Source organism: Theobroma umbraticum, unplaced genomic scaffold (assembly GCF_002168275.2).
Source record: "Theobroma umbraticum cultivar Fairchild unplaced genomic scaffold, ASM216827v3 scaffold_34.0, whole genome shotgun sequence".
Classification (NCBI taxonomy): Eukaryota; Viridiplantae; Streptophyta; class Magnoliopsida; order Malvales; family Malvaceae; genus Theobroma; species Theobroma umbraticum.
Window position 1 is genome coordinate 972936 of NW_018397275.1, and position 23640 is coordinate 996575.

Sequence of the window (23640 nt, forward strand, 5' to 3'; positions counted from 1 at the left end):
AGGGACCAAGCTCCAGAAGAAACTTAGCCATTTATGCACGAACAACGAACATGATTTGACGAAGAGTACTGCCCTGGTGGATACACTATTTTGAAAAATGGAGTAACTTATTGCAAACCAAGCCATGCAAGTATTCAATACACATAATATATATATATATATATATATGTTGTACTAGTTTATTATTGCTTAGGACATTGACAACTATATACTTATTCACCATTTGATCTAATGAAATCCAGCTGATCTGTTAGGGATTCAGCCTGATCCCCACGAGGGCTGGTTCGTATAGCCACAGTCCTCCAAAAAAGGGCCTCAAGTTAACCATAAAAAATAAAAAAATAAAAAGAAAAGATTTTTACTCACCAAGGCAGCTAGTTTTTATTGTATACTACAACTTACCTCCCATACCAAATCATAGTACTATGGCATTAGGTCCCAGGTGTACTAGTACACTCTTTTTTTATGGTGCATGCACTCCTTTAATTACCTTTATGAACATGGATGGAACTTACACTACAAAATAATAATAATAATATTTTTAAAGGAGAAAAAAGAATTATGCTGCAATAAATTATCACAAACTATATTTTGTGGCAAAAATATACATAAAATTGTTATAAGTACTTGTTGTATAACAAATATTCATTTGTGCTTTCCGAAACAATACCTATGCATTTGTAGCAAATATTGTGGCAATTTATCCTTTGTTGAAAAACTTTTTGCAGCACAAAAGGTCTTATGTTGCAATAAGGATTACTGTTATAAACTACATTTCACAGGAAAAGTATGAATAATTGTTGCAAATATTTTTATTTTTATAACACAAGTATTGTAGTAGCTTACTGTATTACATAAAATTTTGTTGCTAAAATATATTATAAGTCTTGTAGTGTTCTCAAGCTATTGCTATTATCTCATACTAGAGGGGACTAATCTTCTTCCCATGAACCTTATCATGCAACGAAAAGATCCTTTTGAGTTAGAAGACTAAAGAAGGTAACTTTTTCCACAGAAATTAATTTCCCCGTAGCAAATATACTTCAAGATAAAAAATGGAACAAGCGCTTTCCAGCTAGAGTACCTTGCTGGCATATAACAGGTAACCTGGACCGCAATCCTTGACGCGGTAATGGCCATTGGGACCCAGAGAGTTGACTCTGCTGGGGGTTCCCTTGCAAAAACTTCACTCATGTCCTACTTGGTGGATCATTTCTTCAGTTCCTGTTAGCTATTTATGTGATGAATGCATCCTTCATTTTCTTGCATGAGATTCTATACTTTCAGGCATGATATTCGTACATAAGTTAGCTCAAGTATGTTGCTATCAAATGTCAACAATGACACTACTTGCTATGATTCTTCATGCCCATGTATATGCATGCAACATCGATTCTTGTGCATAATTATTCTAATGGCATGCAATTTTTGAACATTCATGTTCTGCAGACACGACGATCATGGTCTTAAGTACTCAGAATATCTGACTAATCATTTATGCACCCCAAGCATAAAAAATATTCGACATTAGATGGACATGTAATTATAAATGCAAATCTTGATGGTAATGATGATGATGATATATCCCATTGTATTGTGCTGTTAATATTTCCAATCTGCTGTATAATCCTATATTTGACAGGATCATATATAGATTTGGAGATTTAGAGAAAATCAAGAACAATTAGAGAAATGTTAATTATATAATTTAAAAAGACATTAAATCTTTAAATTTAAAATTTTTTATTTACATGTAATATTGTTATAATCTTTGTCTTCACACTTTCAAATTCAGACAATTTAGCACATATTTCATTTAAAAAATGCATACCTGTTTGTATGATGATGGTTTGCAAGGGCATTCCATCAATTTTCACTTAATTTCAAAGTCTTTACTTATATGGTAGTATAGTAATGGCATTTCTAAATATAGCATGCTGGGTGTGAATGGTGCGCAGCATTTCATTACATGGCTAATAACATGCATGTTGCAAGAACATAGCTGCCCTATATCATGGGGCTGCTTGTTGGCGGTCTTTCCATAATTATTACAAAGACCCCTTCAATCGGGCAGATCACATGGACCTGTTCCAAATTCACCAAATCAAACGGCCAGGATCAAATCCCACCAAATCACATAACACCCAACAGCCCTAGGATCGTGTCCCCATATCCAACTTATGGTGCCGGCCTTCGATTGTGTTTTAAGGGGGGACATAGTCCCCACTTTTGCCTCTCTTGTGACAGACCACTGAGCCTAAGTTGACCTGTAATTGCTTCCACTATGTCCTCTCTTCTCCTTGCTTTGTATAAAAACCAGCCATTTCCATTTCTTATTTGTTAAAAAACCTATCGTCATTGGCATAAAAACACACAATAAAAACCAAAAGCGAAAACAACAATTGCAGAACTCTAAGCAATCATCAGACAAAATGGCCAAGGAAGGTCTCGGTCTCGAAATCACGGAGCTGAGGTTGGGTCTCCCAGGTGGTGGTGCTCATTCTGCTCATCATGGAATGGACAAAAACGAGAAGAAAAGGGTTTTCTCAGAGATTTCAGAGGACGATGAAAACGGGAAGATCAGCAATGATCAGAAAATGCAAAGCAAGAGTCAAGTCGTGGGGTGGCCACCCGTATGTTCGTATCGAAAGAAGAACAGTTTCAGCGATAAATTAGATGGCTCTAAAGCATCCAAAATATATGTCAAAGTTAGCATGGATGGAGCTCCTTTTCTTCGCAAAATTGATTTAGGCATGCACAAAGCTTACTCTGACCTTGCTACGTCATTGGAGAAGCTGTTTGGTGAGTGCTCCCACATCTTTTCCTCTTCAGTTGTCTCTGCTCATCGCAAATTAACTGTAAACCATTAAAACACCACTAGGCACACACATACACATATATAATTAACTTGTTTTCACCATGCAAAAATAACTCTACCAGCTAGAACTAGTATCATGTCATGTATGATCTTTTTCTTATTTAATTCAACACAAGACTAAATTTCATTGTTGGCATATGTTCCTATAAGCAAGCTTCAAATCCATGCCTGAGGGTAGTGAAAATTTCTACATTTTTGTTTTCTGTGAAAAGCTTGTTTCTTCTTAATTAGCCATTTTTGGGCTTTCCAAAATTAAATTGTTCGCCATTTTTGGTAAGGTAAAAAATCACCAGCTGTGTACACAAAATTGAAAAACAAAATATACAGAGAGTAAAACTTACTTTCTTTTACGGCTTTATCTATGCATCTATGTTCGTTCTTGGTATAAGGACAAATTTTACTTGCAAGAAGATGAACTCAAAAATCTATATGCCTTGTCTTATCAAACTCATAATTAAAAGACAAATATCTAAAAATAAAACAAATCAATCAGTTAATTAATTAATTAAAATCTTGAGAAAGAAATAAATGCAAAAAGATTAATTTTTTGGCATATTGTTGTTGCTGACAGGGGAAGCGTTAAGGGATGCAGAAAGCTGTGAATTCGTTCCCATATATGAAGACAAGGATGGAGACTGGATGTTAGCCGGAGACGTTCCCTGGGAGTAAGTCTATTTTCTCCAGCTACCAATATCACAATCATATAATTATTCCACAGGGGATATTAGCCATAGGATTAAATGCGAAATAACTGGCTAATTCATTTGAAATATGATGGATTAGAATCCCCCACTTTTGGTTCAAACACTATTTATTGCAAACTTTATCAGTTGGTGGAATATTTTAGATCCATGCTAGTCAACTCTATCACATCCTTGTTTCCCATAGTTTAGACATCAATATTTAGACTGGACAGAGAAATCTACTATTGCGTTTTGAAAATGTTCCAAAGTGTGAATTGGTCAAAACATTGTCGCCAGAAAAGTCGTAGAAAAAAACTTTCTCAAAAGTACTGATGAATTAAGGGATAAATCATGATTAAATGCCGTATTTACCAGATAATGCAAGCAACTTGTTAGATAATCGTACTCGTAATTTTATTTCTAAACTATAAAGCCCCTCTCTAGTTTGTTACATTCTTAGGAGATGCTTTTAATTTTTATTTTTTTGTAAGAAGTGTGCCGTTACATATTTATGTTTAGTTAGAGTCTTAGAGATGCGCCATTTGAAGTTGATTCTAGTAAAAGAAAGTGGAGTGGTGTTTAAGTATATGTACAAATTTTAGATGCTCACCAGCGAAGTGAGTGAAGATTTTGATTGATTAAAACTACAGTTTTTGAGTAAATCAAATTTCTTACTCAAAAAATAAAACTAACATGTTTAATTATAATCACTAGGTCTTTGTTTTTCTCTTTCTTTTCTTAATTATTATAGAACGCCAAGCTAAAGAAAATTCTGCTAATTGGTCAAAGCTTGTTTTATTTGACATTTGTGCAATATTACTAGATATACTAGATTAGCTTCATAGAAATTCGACTTCCTTTTTTTTGTTTATTTTCCTTTACAAGAACAATATTGTGGGGATGGGAAAGGGATTTGCTTTGATTCGAACCCAAACTTCCATGCCTCACAAAACGGTCCCGGTCGGTGCCACCAGGTCCTGGATAAAAAGGGTTCAAATGAATCTGGCTGTCTAACGAACATTGAGAAATTGAGTTCCACGGCATGAAGTTGACAACCAAATGCTAGCTGCTTCTAATCTAATAAATAAATAAAATTTCATAGGAAAAACAGTGGCAAATTTGTCATTTTATGGCTTCTGCACCATACTTGGATTCCATGAGTTGGACCAACATTGCCGGCATCAGCTAAATCCATATAATGATGTCGGTTTGACTACGATATTGCCCTAGCTCGAAAGATAAACCTGGTCAAGGCTAGAAATTATTACCGAGAAAAGATTGTTGGCCCGAACAAAATTCTCTTAAACTCTAAACCTAGAACAATATGTAGGAGCTTAATTGCTTTAGCATTCATAAATAGCCAAGTAAACCAATGAAAGAAAATCTCGAAAGATTTTAATTTAAATAGGCACCTTATAAAAAGATCAAGCAAATATTATATATGGTACAAAAGCTAAATATTAATAGGTTAACTGGTAATGTGCAGGATGTTTATTGAATCATGCAAGAGGCTGAGGATTATGAAAAGAGCAGATGCCAAGGGTTTTGGAGTGCTGCGATCAAGGGAAGCTCTCAATGGAAGTTCGAAGAACGAGTGACTAGAAGAGATACGTGCCGGTTGAAGAATTTGACTAAAGCTTCTTTGATCGTATACTTTGTTAAATGTTATTGATGGTGTATAATTAAGCAGACAATTCTTGCTTTATGTGACGTTAATTAAGACTTGAAGTCTACTTTTTGGATTTTTGATGTTAAGACTTTGTTATATTGTAATTGGGATAGAACCCCTAATGGATAGGAAACATAATTTGCTTCCTCATCATAAATTTGAAGCTGTTATTTGTTATTTGGTGTTTGTGATGACTTTTGAATTATAATTAAGAATTGTTTCATTTACCATGAATATGATTCAAGATTTGTAATCCTTCATCAATCAGCAAGAACTCTACCTTCTCTTTTTCTTAAAGAAAATTTGACTATAATTTAATAATATTTTATCAAAAGAACTATTTATGAAACAAAATATAGAAAATATTTTGATTTAGTTAGCAATAAGTATATCCTATAACTAGTAACCTTAGGGAAAAAACTTTAAAATAATAATATTAACGATCTTAAATCGATGAATGTACCTTGAACTAAAATTAATTTTTTTTTATTTTCAATATTTAGGCTATTAGCTTGCATAAAAAATTTATTTATTATTTATTATTTTTTATTTTTAATCCTTCTAACACCTTTTTTTTAAGGGGTGGGGGTTATGAATTCCCTATTCTCTGCTAAGCAAGCAATAGCCAAATTTTTTGAGGAAAGACCATTTGTTTCTCCCCTTGTACCAAAAAAATAAAATTCTTGGGCTTCAGGGTAATTTGGTTTTTTTCTTTCATTGGTGGGTACAAATTAAAACCTTTTTAGTGTACAAGACCTATGCTCATATTGGGTAGGCAAGTTAAGAAATTTCACCCAAAAGAGGTACTCTCAATCAAGGTGTTATGCACAATCACTCTAGTGAAGAGGTGACATGGGAATTCGACGACGAGATGAGAGCGAAATACCCATATTGTTTTCAATATCATAGATTAAAATGTTAATATAAATTCGAAGACAAATTTTCTTAATGGGGACAGAATTCGAAACCTCAATTTTTCATTAAGTGATCCTTGGTAAATTTTGAGTATTAATGAACTATATTTTGATTTTCGTTATTGGATAAGTTTTCCTGATCATTTGGTTATAAATTTCTTCATTTTATGGTGTTATAATTGTGGATAATTGATGGTTGAAAGAATGGAAAAGAAAAGAAGCCAAAAGAATAGATTTTTGCAAGTTAAAGTATGAAGGGTTAATCTTTAGGCAAAAAAGGTCGATCCTTGGAAGTATTGAGCTCTTATTTGACTACTGGAACAAAAAAAAAAATCAACCCCCAAGCATGAATGGTCAATCCCTACACAACAAAACAATTAGAAAAGTTTTTGGAACCAAAAGGATCAACCCCTAAGGGTTAAAAAGTCGATCCTTGCAAGTCAGAATAAAATTTCAACCTCTGGACCAGTAAAGGATCGACCCCTGAGGAGGTAAGGTTGATCCTTGTAGTTTTGAAAGGAAAAATAAGACCTAGAGATCAACCTTAGGCTTTAAAAGATCAATCCAAAGGCTCAAGCAATGAAAAATAAAAGCCCTAGCTAGAGCATCTTTTATCACTTCTCACTTCTCTCAACCTCCAAACATTCTCTTTCACTCTCCAAATCCTCCTACAGCTGCCAAGTCCATATCTAACAAAGATTAGGCTTTCCAACTCAATTTTAAGGTAAGATCTAACCATTTTTGAGCTTAAAACCCATGAGAATAACCTAACTTTCATTTTCTACAAATTTTAACGTATAACCCTCCTTTAAGTTGAGGATTTTTGAAATTTTGCTCTCCAAATAAGTTGTTAAGGTAAGGAATACTTAAAACAATTTTCAAGTTTGAATCAAACCAAAGTAACTCAAGAAAAATATTTCAAGAAATCCTTTCATCAATAGATAGACAAATTGTGATCCTTGAAAAAGGTTTAACAAAGAGCCAAATCAATATGTGAAGAATATAATTCAAAACATAAGCAATTTGTGAAATGGATTTTCTTAAAATAGAATGCAACAAATCAAAGAAAAAATAAAAGTGAAGACACAAGAATTTTATAGAGGTTTAGCTTTCTCAAATGCCTACGTCCTCTCCCTTGGCTCACCAAGGAGTTTTAAATCTACTCAAGGAAATGTGCTTTTTACGATATCAATAATTAAAGCCTCACAATGGCTTTTTATGGGATCAATCATACCTCTTACAATGGCTTTTCATAGGGGCAACCATAACCCTCACAAATGCCTTTTAACAGGAGCAAGCACAATCTATGATTATAAATGCCTTTTACCAAAAGCAAGCACAACCCATAGTTTTTAACGGGTTCAACCACCAACCCGTATTAACTTTTCAAGGATGAGTTATAACCTTTATAAGGAATATTAAAAAAGCCTCTAAAAGGTGAATTTTGCTAGTTTGGCACAATAGACGAAAAATGCCTAGCAATGAATAAAGGATATTAAAATTGGAGTGTAAGCACAAAGAAAGTTTAACTTAAATAGGCTTGGTTTTGCATGGTTTTCTTTCTTTTCTTTTCAAAGCCATGATCTTTAAGAGTTTAGCCCTTTTTCTTTCTTCTTCCTCACTTTGAAATGCTTCTAAATGGTCTTTTAAATAGTTAAAGAAGTTTTAGAGCTGTTGGAGATGATTAAAGCAAGAAACTAGTCATTTTCCTTTCGAATTTTGTATCCAACGGTCATCTATAGTCAAGTATAAAAGTTTTCTAGTCGATTCACTTTCAAAAAGCTTGTATTGTTTAAGTCTGGCTTGGTGTGATAAACTATGACTTTATCAGGGGACTTCTCAATTCTTCAATTTTGTGAGAATTCTGCCTCAAGGTTGACTATAGGATTTAAAGGGTCAACTATGGCTATGTATTTTTCAAGTTTCCTTGTCCGTTCTTGCCTGTTTTGCCATAGGTAGACTTACCTTGCTCTAGGATTGACTGGAGCTTTGTTTTTTCAAGATTCCTTGATAATTTAGCATGTAACTTTGGCCATATCTTTCTTGTGATCAAATGTTGAGTGATGACTGAGTTTCTTGACTTGAAGCAAGCTTAATGTAGTGTAACTTGATGATATTTGAATGCTTTAAGATAAACTCCACCACTTGTAAACTTAACTTGCAATTTTAACATCTCAAGTATAAATGTTAAATACAACCAAGTCATACAAGCTTATATTTATAGTTCAATAACTTCAAGAATTAATTTGTAATTTTGTAAGAAAAAATATATGAGAGCTAAATCGTTTCAAGAACTTGTCAAGAATCATTCAAATAATATTCAAGCAAAGTAGGATTATTTTGTAATAATCAAAACTATAATAATCATTTTAAAGCTAACAATCTTCCCCTTTTGATATGACAAAACAATGAGCATAAGTTCCACTTGAAATGATTTTAAGATTAAATTCTCTTGCTCAACATATGGCATCATCAAATTTGCTCATAAACCTTTTGTCTGTTTTTGTTATATCAAAAAGGTTAAAAAAGAATGAGCATTAAACACTCAAGCTCAAGAAACAATAAGATCACAAGTCATCAAGTCACGCATAAAGCCATTTAGCTACTCAACTATGATCAAGTATTGAGACATTAAAACAAATATGTCACACACACACACACATGAATGTGTGAGGTCACAGTGTGAGCATACCATTCATGAAGTTCAAGGAAGGTAAGCATAAAGATATCCAATAAGCACATTGACCATAATTTCATAAAAATTCAGCTCCAATATCCAGTGTTAAAGATGAATATAAGGCTCAAAATACTAGTTGATAGATACAAGTAAAATCTTCCATTTTCTGAAAACAAATAAGCATAAAAACAATTTTGAGGGAATCATTTTAAAACTCAATGTGTCAATTGGTAAAACTTTAGTAAAGACTCTCTATTTTGTAAGGACATCGAGCATATCAAGCATTTCAAGCATATTTAAGAAGAATTTGATCAATTTAACGGTCAAGTGAGAAAAGGCAATATAAGTCTTGATGCAACTTAAAGCTAAATGCCAATTAAGACAACTTATAGCTTGATACGTATCATGTATTTCAACATTCAAGCATAAGTGAGAAACAATATAGGTCACAAAATTAATTTGGTGTTCAAAAAGATGCTACCAATAGTAAAGAACACCAAATGTTGAATTCTCACCAAACATTGTTGTTAAAGACCTTAATTACTTATGATAGCAATTAGTCATGGAAATGAATGACTCCCTCTTTAGAGTTCATAAGCTTAACATAAGTTTTTAAATATTCTTAATAGATCAAATATTAGGAGAGAAATCATAAGGCTAAAATAAACGAGCACTCAAATAGATATTCAATATATTTTTCTAATACTTAAGTATTCATAGAACTAAAAAAATATGAGCATTTAAAAGGATTTTCATCAAATGCGTCAAATACTTATACTTTCAAGATATATGTGCAAGGTAATTCCTAAGTATGTCCAAGGTATCAATAGTCATCAAGCATCATTCTTAGTCATTCTCAAGCTTTAATAAGCATTTTTCAATATTTATCAAGCATGATCGTTAAGTCATCACCAAGCATTATCAACCAACCAATATTAATCATTTCATAAGAATTCTCCAATTTATATAAGAATGACAATTTAAGGAAAATTTTCACAATAAGAGCATATCATCCAATATTAAAAGAACATCATTAAGCACTTTTAGCAATCATTCTTCCAAAATATTTTCAGCAAGCATTTTAAGAAATATTCTCCAAATAATATATAAAGCTATCAATTTAGCGAGGATATTCGCATCAAGAGAAATATCACTATCAATGAAGAATTACCAAAGCATTTAGCATATGTTGCAATCATATAAAGGAACATTATGATCAAATCAGTACAAGCATGATTGCAAGAAAAATTTGGCTATCTTCACTAATTATCATTTCAATTTAAACCACAAAATGCGAGCATAAATTCATTCTTCCAAAAATGTATAAACATATACCAATTAAAAAAATGCAAGCATTTGAAGCTCAAGAATATGCTATTTCTCAATAACCTTCATAATTCATGAGTAATATCAATTGATATGAATAAGGCACTTAACTCATGAATATATTTAAGGTGATCATCCACTTATCAATGAATGCTAATTGTTAAGATTCAAGAAATGAGCATTCAATTGGTAACCTATAAGCTTAAGTGGATGCACACAAAGTTTATAGATCATGTAATCGTTTAAGTTCATGAAAAAAGTAGTTAACATTCAAGTGTATAATAAAAAGACATTTCAACTATGTCAACACAATATGTGTCATGATCAAACTTGACAATCAAATTCATATTTAAATGAATAGCTCAAGTTAAGTTTTACACTTTAAACATTAAGGTCAAGCAAAACTAAACGTTAAGTAAATATGTGACTTGACCAAATACAATAAATGAACTAAAAATATTTTTCATGAAGTTTCAATGTGTTCATTATAACTAATTCCATATGCATAATTAAGGAAAATGTTTGAAAAACACATAAAGTAACTTAGATGGAAAAATTCATGTGAAAATTACAAAAATAACTCCAACTACATGTTAAGAACAAAATAAAGACATTTTTTAACAACTATTGCATGTTATGATCGAACATCTTTAATTGAGCTCGACGATCTTTCATAGAGTTGAAGGCATCTATCACTGAATCAATGTCCAAGCCTCGAATGATTTCCTTTTCATTGAGAATGATCAATGAATTTTTAACAAAATCATATAACATTCTACTATAAGTCTCGTTCTTAACTAGTTTCTTAGCAAAAAAAATGCAAGCTCTAATGTTGTAGCAGAAACTAGAAGAGTCAATATAAGCAGGATCAATGTGTCAACAAAGAAGTAAACTTTTAATATTCCCATCTTCTTTAACACTTGACATAGCTCAGAAAGTGTTAGTACATTTTTCAAAGCGTGATTATGAAGAACGTCAAACTTCAATAAATCCAATTGATAACTTAGATGCATTTTATTATGCTCAATTAAGTCATCAAGATAATATTTATTTGCAAGGTTGCAAATACTTTCAACATCAAATGATTTAAGATCATTCTAAGGGTCCAAAGATGTGCTTAGAGTGAGCAACTCCACCACATTCTTATTAAATCTGGAATCCAATTCTTGCAAGAGTGAGTCAATGATAATTCTATAAAATAGAATTGTTTTTATCTCAAATTATTCTTAAAAGCTAGCTAAGTTCTTGAGTTTAGGTTAAAATTTAATTATGTTTAATTGTTTTTTTAATTAGTTTATTTTACTAAGTTATTCTATTTTATGCTAATTTTATGTTTATTTATCTAAGATTTTTTTTATAATTGGAGAAAGAGAGATTCGAGCCCTACTATTTAGGCAGGAGGATCATGCACCAATTAATGAACCAAATACTCTGGTGCATTTATTTATCTTAGATTAGTTATTATTTATTAGTTTTTATATTTTTATAAGACTCTAGAAGAATATGACTTAATTGGGTGAAGAAAGGTATTTAAAGAGTTCAGGCTCTGTTGGTACATGTTGTGGTATTTTGAGTATAACTCTCACTCTAAAACTCCAAATGATACTATTCTTGGACCATTGAAAATTAAGAGACAAAACTACAACTTTCATGGAGATCACTTTACCCAATTTTGCATTGAAGATGGAGAAAATCGCATTGGAAGTTGGCAGAGCACAACAGTCAACAAGAAAAAGACATGAGACCAATGGAGCCTTGTGGCTTCGAGGGGGTGTGATGTGGCATTGAAATGGAAAATTTGAAGAAAAAGGGCAGAAGAGAGCAATTTATATGCTAATTAATTTCCTATTGGGCTATACACCTATTCTAAGCCCATATGAAGAGTTTTAAAGCCAAAATAGCTTAGTTTAGGGAAAATTAGGCTAAGTTAGATTATAAATAGTTAGCTTAAGGTGAAGTTAGTCACACATATTGAAGAAAGATCCTGAGACATATTCAATAAGCTAAAAGTTGAAGTTGAAAATTGAAGATTAAGGCAGCCAATATTTATTTCTTTCCTTCCTTAACTTTTATTCTTGTTACTATTCATGGCTAAATTTCATATGTTTTTATTTACTTTAGCAATTATGAGTAGCTAAATTTATTTTTCTAGGATTGCAATTAAACTCATATAATTAAAATTTTTAATCTCTTTCTAGCTTATTGTCAATGGAATTGAATTGTTTATTCCAATTTATTCTTAATACTTTTAATTGCCTGATCACTAATTAAATTGATCTAGAAACATAAAAAAACTTAAGAAAGTGAGTTTACTGTAGACTATAATTGGAATAAATGATCATATTTATTTGCTTGAATGAATAAATTGATTTGTGTATAGGATAGGAAAATACCTATATGCCATATGTAGCGAAGATTAGAACCAAAACTTAATAAGTCTACTTTAATTTCAAATTACATAGGAATATAGTATTTTGGTTAAAGTAAATATTTTTATAAGAGACTCGGGAGAGCATTATAAATAATTGAAGATTCTAAACCAAATTAAGAAAGAGAGCTACGATTTAGATAAAGTGTGATATTGTAATCCTTGGCTTTTCTAAATTGATTTTTGTTCCATTATATTGTTGCTTTGATTTTTAATTAGTGTTAATTAGTTTCATTTTATTGATTAATTTTTAGTTTAATTAGTTATCCAAATTTTGATTGTTTGAATAAAAGTAAATTGTTTTAATTTTAGTACTTAGTAAATTTTTAGAACACTTCTCTAAGGGATTGATAGTCTACTTACTAATATATTATCTATTCGATACGTATACTTGTATAGTTAGAATTTTAACTAACAATTAATAGTAGCCAGAAACAAGTCAATTCGACAACAATGCTTAATTGTGGCATGATCCTTTTGAAGATGATCTTTACTTAATTTATATCTAGCCCTAATGTTAGGAATCTCAATTTCATATTTTTCATAAAACTTCTTCACTAACACTAGCAAAGGTTCCCATCCATCTTTTCTCAATTGTTGGAGATGCTTTTTAGTAAGAGATATTAAACGAATTGCATTTCATATGTCTTAAGACTTAAGTTGTAAAGCTTTAGAGAGGTCATTTGTTATCCCTAATAACTCCCTCATAAGATGCAAGATAAACACAAATTCAAATGGCATATTGAGATATATATATATATATATATGTTATAAAAATTATAAAATGAGGGGCAAAATTATAAAATTATTGTATGTGCGAAATCATAAAATTCTAAAAAATAAGGATATGTTATAAAATATTTATATGGGAAAAATTCTAAAATTTAAAAAAAATAAGAGCTGTTTTAAAAATTTTAAACTTTTTAAGGGGGCAGGGGCCCCTACTAACCCCCCCTCCCTTCCGCTTTTGTTTGCATTAATACTGGTAGCAGTATAAATTGGCAAGTCATGTCAAGTTTGGATTGGGTTGTGTCATGTTGGATCATTTAGATCAAAAGAAATTTGGGTCATTTCGTGTTTAGATCATTTTAGATTCAGATCACTTCGAGTTATTTCAAGTTCAAGTTATTCAAGTTTGATGCTCAACTTATTTGGGTTTTGGTTATTTTAGATTAAAGTTGTTAGCTTTAAAAGTTATATCAAATTAAATTTGGATGAATAATTCGAATGAAGTCATATTTTATCAACTACAACTAAATTATTCAAAGTCACATTTTTGTCAACTTGTGGTATACCTCTAATTTTTATATTTAAAGTCATAAAAATAAATTTTTGAAAAATAATTAAAACATATAAAAAGAAAAAAAGTGAATTAAAAGTTATTTATTGATTTAAAATGATTTAATATGAAGAATTAAAATTTTGCTCCCTAAGAAAATTTTAATGATTTTTTATTGAACGATACTTAATTTTGATTTCCATTATACCCATTATCATTGGTGATTCACCATGATTACGATTTCCACTTACAACTTACAAGATTAATAGTAACTTCAAAATTTTAAAGTAGTGTTAATTAATTTCTCAAGCATTAGAAAGATGAAAAATAAAACTATTTGAAATTTTAATTCCCTTTTTAATTACTTTAAAAGTTAAGATTTATTATATAAAATTTAAATGATGTGTAATGATAATTTTTTCTAATTGACATGAAGAAATATTCTCTACTTAAATGCTCTTCTAACCATATTTTAAGTCATCATCTTTGATCACTATCTAATATCTATTTAAGTTGAAATAAAGTAAGATTATAAATGTAGTTGTAAAAATTAACTTTATTAAATTATTGTCAGTTCTTTTTTATTTTAAGAGTTATTATTTATCATTCTAATAATTTATTTTATTATTTCTTAAGCGTGAAAAAATAAAAAATTATTTATGAGGTATTATTGTAGAAATTGAGTTTAATTTTATTAATGGAAAGAATTTGTTTTCTTGCTCATATTAAAATGGATAATATCCAAAATTATATAAAAATAAAAAAGTAAAAGAATAGAGTGCAATACCCCCAATTTTCAATGTAGATTAAGTTAGATGAGAATGATCTATTGAATATATTGTGCCATGAGGACATTGGTGATATGTTATATATGTTGAGAATTTGAAAGTGTATATGTTGACACCTAGGTAAATTTTTAGGAAAAGTGTGTTAAATTCAATGATTTGGAGGTTTGATTCATATTTGATATGACAATGGATGATATGTTATGTGTGGGTTGAATTTAAGAGTGATTTGAGGTTGTAGAAGAAGTTTAGAATGAGTTTAGGCTTTGTAGAGAGCCATTTTTAAGAATCTAGACGAGAAAAGTCAAGTATGTTGGTCTAGGATTGAATATAGGCTCTTTATAGTTGATCTTAAGAAGGAAAAATGGGAAAAATGCAAGCATACTAGTCTAGGATCGACTATAAGGCTTCCATAGTCGATCTTGTGATCAAAGAAAAGTCAAATGGAATTGGACATTCTAGTCTAAGATCGACTATAGGCCTCTATAGTCGATCCTAAGAAGGGAAATGGGAGAAATCTACCAGTTAGGGTCGACTACAGACTTCCCATATTTGTCTCTAGGCTGCCAAATTAGTTTAAATTGGGAAGCCCCAAAACCAAACCTTTCTCATTTTATCTCTTTTTCTTTCATTCCTTCACCATTTTCTCTCAAATTCTACCCTTTTCAAGCCCATTCAAATCCAACAATCAACGTTGGATTCTAAGTGTTAAAGGTAAGTGTTTCATTTTCAAAAGTTAGTTTATGTGATTTTTACTTTCTCTCTCTAAAACCCAAAACCTTAACTCCCAATAATGATTTTTAAAGTACTTGAAATTATTTGGAGTAAATGTGGAGCTTGGGAAATGCTTCTAGAGGTTATATTAAACATTTGTACTAATTGATTTCCAATTTAACTAGTGAATAACTTAGATCTTGCTTTGGTTTAGCTTTGGTGAAATTAGCCCTCTTGAGTTGACTGAGGATTTAGGGTAACCAATCGCACAATCTAGTTCCTAAGGTATGGGTCTAGTTCATTATTGAAGGATTTGAGCTTATACATTGGATTGCTAAAGATTTGATTATTTTTATAAAAGCTAGCATTTTTTGAAAGTCAAGATTTAACTAGTTTTGTAATATTTTGATGTGCTTAAGGGAAGTTTGAGTCATTTGGGCACGTTTATGAGTTGAAATACAATTAGAGGATAAGAATCGACATTTGGCTATGAAGTACCTCTAATTTGTCACTATCAATGGGTTAATTAAATGCATGTGATTCATAACGCATGGAAAATATTTTGCGCTAGTACTATATTATGATGTAGGCCTAGTTAAACATACCTAGGTTAGAGAACTATATATGTATATATGTAAATGTGATTGGCTAGATGGGTGTGCCTAGGCTAGTATATTGTTAATATACGTGTTAGTATATAAGTTTGCTTGTGAATACCATTGGGAAGCATGACTTGTTAAACATTTAGGTGATATATGATTTTAATGGCTTTTGGATATGTTATGACTAAACAATTGTGATGGTGATACTACAATGTGGGATTAGATTACCCATTTGCTAACGAAATATTGATTTATGATCTAATGTGATATTATTCTTGTATATGCAGCTATTAAACCATGATTAAATTAAAATGAGATTGATGATGTATATGTAGCTAGTGAGCCATGACTATTGAGGCACCTAGATCTTAAATGAGCTTATTAATGAATGAAGCTCGATAAATGTAATTGTTGCTATGTTGTGGACATATGGAAAGATAAAGACATGATGGTCTCATTGTGGTTTTGTGTTCCCTTTGAGGGATGAATTCCGGATATTGATTTGACTTTACATTAAGTAGGTCCCATTACATTGTGACTATGTGTGTGCGCATGCAGGGATGGTGATAAACAAAGGTTATGGTTTAATCTCGCCTGTGATTCCCACTTGTAGTGTCGTGATGCCGCCCATCTAGAGATTACTCCGGGCAATGCCATTGACGAGAGATTAGTCCAAGTGATGTTGACCATCAAGAGATTACTCTGGTCAATGATATGATTCTTCACTAACTGCTTCGGTTTGGTTGTGATTTGTTTCTCTGCCTGTTGCTTTGGCACCCATGTAACTTGTGCTCCACCAGTTGCTTCAGTGCTAGACGTGATTTGTTTCTCCGCTAACTGACCACCATACATGATTTGACTATGTTTAAAAGAGGACCACTAGTTGATTTGATGTGCATATGATGTGAGATAGCCTGGGAATGGCTTAGATAAACATGATATGGTTCGATGCTATACTCCGATAATTAGAGTGTGCCATGGAAAATGATGTGACTGACTATGATGGGCTTTGAGAGTAAGTCTAATGATGTGAGTAATGATCTTTGGAGATCTTGAAGATGATTATATGTCCCTATATTGGAGATTTAGGGATAATGTTATGTCCTATATTTGGAGATATTTGCTAGATTATGTAATAGCATTGAGAGTGCAATGTTTATTATGTGTTTAATGCATGTATATAATCTTGATTATGTGCACCACTCACTGAGTATTATAATACTCATCTATTTTTGTACTATGTGCAGATAAATATGCCACTAAACAAAGCGTGGCAAAAGTCATTTATTGACAAATCGATTTTGGCATTCGGTAGGTTCCTCATTTAAGTTACTTCGTTGGGTCAAGTCCACATTAGCTTCCACACTTAAATTTTAAGTTTAGACAGTGATGTATTCTAGATACTGTGAACACTGAGTGCCATGTAATATTGTGTACTAAGAGTTATTATGTACGAACCCATCTCAAGTAGTCGATGTATAACTTTATGGATATTTCTATAAACTATGTGGAAGGGATAACATATTACGATGAATTTAAATGCTATTTATGAATATTTGGTTATGAAATCCCTTGCTTATGTGTTATTTGATTTTGAACTCTAAAGCTTGTTTAAGTTTAGTTGGCTTACCTACTGGGCTCGTGCATCAGTCGTAGACTTTCAAATTTGAGTCATAACATAAAGATAATTTAAACTTATCAAATATTACTAGACAAATAGTTTGTGTTGTATTAATTATTTTTATTAAAACAAATTTTAAAAACTAAAATTATACTTGATATAAGTTTAGATTGTTTGACATTAGCTTTTGGGATCATTTAGGTTCAAGTTGTTGACTTTTTTTAGTTAAATCAAGTTTGATTGAATTTAAGTACTTGATTTTTTTTTCATAAAATCAGGTTGGATTAGATTCATATTCGAACGAATATAATAGGTTTTCGAATGACAGTTCTAAACGCTACACTCTTCCAAAAATGAATACGACCGACTCTAATTTGAAAGTTGTATTATAATTTGTGAACAAATTCTTAGTTGAAGATCACTTTTCAAAAAAAAAATTCTTAGTTCAAGATCATAAAATCAAGTGACAGTTCGGTTGGTTTAAGTTTTGGAGCATTTTGTACTCCAAAAAATAATAAATTAATAAGGTGAACCATATTCAGATTTGAAAACAAAGAGGCTTTTTATTTCTGTGAAAATTGAAGATGAAATTAATGCAATAGAATTTTTTTTTTCTTTTCATAGTCAAGTTGTGAGGACTTGAACCCATGACTCATTTTTAGAAATTAAAGAAAGGCTGTTATCTAGTCATTACATTAACGCACTGGTCATAAAATAATTAATAAGTATTCTCTAATATGATCTTCACATAAAATAATTTCTTTAACAGGCTCCATTAAATTCCAAATCCATTTCATACAACCCTTAAATAGTTATATCAAATATTTGGTTTTTTATTTGCCTAAAATAAAATTGCATATATATTGTAATTGCACTTGGTATCTCGGCATATATTCAATTTTCTAAATATATTTTCCACACTTAACATAGAGTGACTAAATGAATAAAACCAATTGAAATGAATGAAATTATTAAGAAGGCATATGATTCAGTTTAGTTCGATTTTGGCTATAAATTTCAGCTAACATGCAGTATTTTGGTGTTTCTAAGATCAAAGTGATGCATCTTAAAATCAAATCGAATCCCATTAATTTAGGTAGGTTCGATTCTTCAATTTTTAGAATTTTTTAAAAAAAAGGTGATTTTTTAATATTATTTTATTTATTCCCTTAAATTTATCAACAAAATTAATTTTTTGTTTTATAAAAATAAAAATTTATAAAATATATCAATTCTATTCAGTTTGAATGATTTCGTATTTTTCAACTCATGAATCGACAAAATGGAATGAATTTATATAGTTAATATCTGAACTGAGTACAACAAATACACAAATCAAATTGAACTGAATACTATTGGTGGAATCGGCTGTTGACTTTTTTTATTTTTTTGCTCAACCCTTATTAGAAATGATTATAAAGATCATTAATTACTTCCCTCAATTATAACTAATATTTTCCTTTTTATCATAGAAAGTTATTTGGGAGCTTCAAACCTCTGATTTATCCTGAAAATCAATAACTTCATGACAATTTTATTAGATACCATATCCAATAAAATTGGATCAATATATACTCTTTCCTCTCCGTCCCAATATATTTGTCACATGTTATTTTGTTTAGTTTTGATCTCTTTATATTTTATATATATTATTAACAAAAATATGAAAAAAATATTTTCCAAAATTTCAATTTTTATAAATTTTGACCAACAAAAAGTCAACACGTTATAAGTTTAATGGAAAAAAAGAATAAATAAATGAATATATATATATTTATATAAAAAGAAACCCCTTTCTATATATTTGGGATCTTTTTGGATATTCAAGTGCAAGTTGCAAGTGAATCTAGGACACAAGCTAAAGGTGAATAATATTCTATGAATTGAAGAAAGAAAAGCAAGTGGAGAATTTTCAGAACTGAAACCCCATGTTACCATATTCTTTGCACCTTCATAAAATATATATAAAGGAAAAGCACATGATCAGCAACAACCTTCAATGTCTAGCTTAAATATTCCTGATACAGAATCTAATCTGCATTCTCTTAAACTCAAATGACAAACCCAATTATCTCTTCATTTCCTACATAATGCAGTCGGGATAGTTTTTTTTTTTTTTGTTGAAAGGTGCAATCGAGATAGTTTTATATTATTTTTTATGAAACAAGATGATAAATATTTAAATGTCCAAGAAGATGTATATATCTTGCATAAGATAATATTATCTTAAGCAAGATTTGTTTCGGGCTTTTGGTTAGTTAGAGCCATTAATTAAGATTTAACCCCTTTATGCTTAAAAAATTAAAATCAAAGGCAAGGAATGTTATATTTTATTGAATCAAACTATTTATATATATATATACTGTAGCATGTAGAAATTCAAGGGGGAGGGGGATTAACCTTGGCATCTTGAAGAGGAGGCCGAGCATTAATTGTTTATAAACTTAGCTTTTAAATAATAAAATTGAAACAGTTTTGCTTAATTATTCATTGAACAAGGTCCACTTTTCAAAGGTGGGTCAGAAATCAGTTCCTATTTCTAGCTCCACAATTTTCATTGTTAAAGAATAGTTCCGCAATTGACTAGAGTATAATTGAAGAATGTCACTCAACTTGGGTCTAATTTCTGCTTCTCAGGAGCAAACCCACAGGATGAAGTAACTTGTGGGTCCGCTTAGAAAACCAACATGGAAAATATATATGCCATAGCTGCCGCATTAATTCTGCACAATAATTCTCCAAGCAAAGCAAAAAAGTCTCCAACCGCGTTCAAAAGGAAAGTCTTCACGATTGGTTATCTTCTTTTAATTTTCCCCATAAAAGGAAAACACCTCGAAACCTATTAACACCTGTAACTTATAATGCACTCTGCAACTATGAATTTTTAATCCTACTGGTACAAGAATTGGACTAGGAAAAGGATGAGGAAATTATAGGAGAAAGTGATCGGAAATTAAGAGAACAAATTTAATTTAGTGAAACAATCAGAAAGTAACTGTTCAAATATTCTATTTCCAGAACGGTTTTTTTTTTATCAAACTTAACTTCATACCTTTACATGGTTAAAAAGAGAAAAAATATTGAAATTATGATTAAAAAAATACATCTCACATCTGTCAAATTAAAATATCTTAAATATATAAATACAATAAAAGACTTCACTTATTACCAATTAAATTTTTGGGTTAGATATTGGTTCTAAAAATGAATCTTTTTTTGTTAATTCATACCACCTGATATGAATATGATTCTTATACATCGAGATAAGTGTTAAAATGATGATAAAAGAAATTTTGTATTTTTTAAATTAAAAATATTTTAGACATATAAATATGATATATAAGAATTTTTTCAATTTATTACAAATTAATTTTAAATTGTATATCGGTCCTAACATAAATATTTTTACACACAGCTCAAAAGAGAGAGAGTGTGTGATGGAACAACCAGATTTACACGTATTTTGTTTGATGAATCAGAACAACATTCCAGTAGTGGGGAATATTAATATGTCTGCTCAAAAGCAGAAATTGATGCAAACAAGTAATTAAGTCACAGACAATTTGTGCCTAAATGTTTCTTTCTGTCTTGGATTCATTCGAGTGCCTTCTACGAAGTTGCAGGACTCGCTATCCTGTTTACACACTTCAGGCTAATATATCTAAATCCTTATATATATAGACCATCATCATCTAATTAACTGCTCCATATATGTAAGAGACGTGCCTTTCTTTTTTTTTTCATGGCTAGCTGCATAATGCTTTTCTCTCATTCAATACGACAATCTTTCTTATTCTATTCAAAGAATTCAAGAATGCCTAAGAACTTTTATTATTTAAGTTAATAATTATTTAATATCAATTGCCTAAGACCTAGTTAGTGGTTTTGGACTTGACTGAGTATTACCAGTGATCTCTTATTGATACTAACATCTAAAATATTGCACTATGGTTATTGAGTATGGCACATTCTGTCCCGATTTAAAAAAAAAAAAGAAACTGAACAATCTATCTATTTGTTAATTTCTTGTAAAAAATGTATAGTTAACCTTTTTTTATCTCTTTTCACTCTACATGATTATGTGGGCAGATTATGTTAGTTTTTTATTTGGCATATTGTTGTTAAATTAATGCTTAAACATAAAAATTCGTTAAATAATAAATTGCTTTCAAGTTGCAATGATTATGTCAATTTTTTTTTCTTTGTTCCATTGGGTTTGTTGGAAGGGAAGATATGTTTGACAAATTAGTTGATAATGGGAAATCTTGAAAGCATTACATAACGACGTTGAAGGGAGCAACCGATCCCCTATTTCAAGTCATATTGTTGATTTTCTTTCCAAATCAAACCCTATGATTATGTGGGAATTTTTGAAATGATCATATGCTTCTTGTCTGCAAAATATGGAGTGATCCATTGAAAAGAAGACATAATTTAGTATAAATAAAAGATTTATGGTCAAATAATGAAATGCACTAATTTCTCTATCCAATGATGTTGAATTCTTCTTTCATCCTCTCCTCTTTATGCTAGTGGACACCATACCTAATTATACTAGATTATTATAAGTAAATTAAGAGGCACGTTAATCATATCAACCTTAAAGGAAATTCAGTTATATATCTACTTAAAAATAAACTAAACTCTTAACTTAATCATATAATAAATAAATGCAATTTCTCTCACTAATTATCTCGAATTGTTATATGTTGATATCCAAAAAAAGAAAATATTACATTGGGACAGTTTTATCATTAAAATGATAAAAAAAAGTTCCTTGAACCTTTAGATCTCTCTTGGTCAAAACAATTTTTTCAAGAGTAAGTTTTACCTTGAAAATTTTTTATATTGTATTTTTTCAATTATATGATAATTAATTTTTCAATTTGTAAATGTGATATGTGGTTTTGATAAAAATATCTAGAATATAACTGAATGTAAATATAATATCTTATTTTACATTTGATGTAAATATGAATAATATTAAAAGATATAAAATTTTTTGTATAAATCATTATTAGTAATTTAAACTTAAACTGTTAAAATCATACTATTTAAGTCCAGAACATTGGCAAGTCAAAGGTGTTTGAGCTTGAGTAACTACAGTGGTGAAAATAATTTTAATTTGTACATATAATCATATAAAAAACGTAAAGAGAAACCTGTCATTTTATAGTATTTATTTGCTTTGGTTTAGTAAAAAAAAATATTACAAATATTGTGAATAAACATGTGATAAGACGTTAAATTATTGGCAAAGACAGGGTGACCCGCATATCCCGTCGATGACGTGACAGGAGACCTGGAAACAACGGTTGTGTCCCTGGAAACCGCGGGGGCGGCAGCCGGTAAAATCCGCCATGTTCCTGCGAGCGAAACCCTCATCGGCCCAGCTATACCAATAATTTTAGTTTCAATAATAAATACTTTTTATTTTTTTATGTTTCAAATAATCTTTTTTATATTTGAACATGTAAGATTTTTACTTCTGTACCGTTCAAATTAACGTTAAAATATTTTAATTTTAAAATTTTGTATTATTTGAGAAGTGAATATTAATTTAAAATTGAAAAATGATTTAAGAATAATATACAAAAAATTTAAAAACAAAAAAAAGGTTTGTAAGAAAAGGACGATTGTATATTAGCCGACAAAGAAACATGGTCACATGGAAGCAGTGGGGCCCAAAAGGGTAGAGTCGGGTCTTCTCTCACGTAAAGTTGACTTTTACACGAAGAACCCCAACATATGGGTCCCACAAATTTCATGCTCTTTTGATTCTTTGCCTTAACCTCTATTCATCACATGTATCTTCCTTGTGGGTCCATGCTATGATGAGAACGTAGACTTGCACAATTTTCACTCTTGATGGTCATTTATTATTATTTTATGGATTATAGGATTTTTTTTCAAAATTTGTAATATGTTTTTTCATTTGTTAGTTTTAAAGTGACATTTCAACCATCCCCTTGGTGATGCTGGGTGTCAAATTTCAAGTGTTTTTGGGTGTTAGGTTCAATCTTAAAAATCACTACTACTTAAATTAGATTGAAAAATTAGAAAA

The 23640-nt window shown here is 30.5% G+C and overlaps 1 protein-coding gene and 1 pseudogene across 1 annotated transcript; one reads left to right on the top strand and one right to left on the bottom strand.

Annotated features, from left to right (window-relative positions):
- The first annotated feature begins 2323 nt into the window (after positions 1-2323).
- LOC110427404 (auxin-induced protein AUX22-like) lies at positions 2324-5407 on the top strand. Its single transcript, XM_021442912.2, has 3 exons — positions 2324-2802; positions 3450-3543; positions 5048-5407. The coding sequence occupies exons 1-3, from the start codon at positions 2433-2435 to the stop codon at positions 5157-5159; spliced, it is 576 nt and encodes a 191-aa protein (XP_021298587.1). The 5' UTR covers positions 2324-2432; the 3' UTR covers positions 5160-5407.
- Positions 5408-10944: 5537 nt separating this feature from the next.
- LOC149526385 (uncharacterized) lies at positions 10945-13316 on the bottom strand (annotated as a pseudogene).
- Between the last annotated feature and the right edge of the window lie 10324 nt (positions 13317-23640).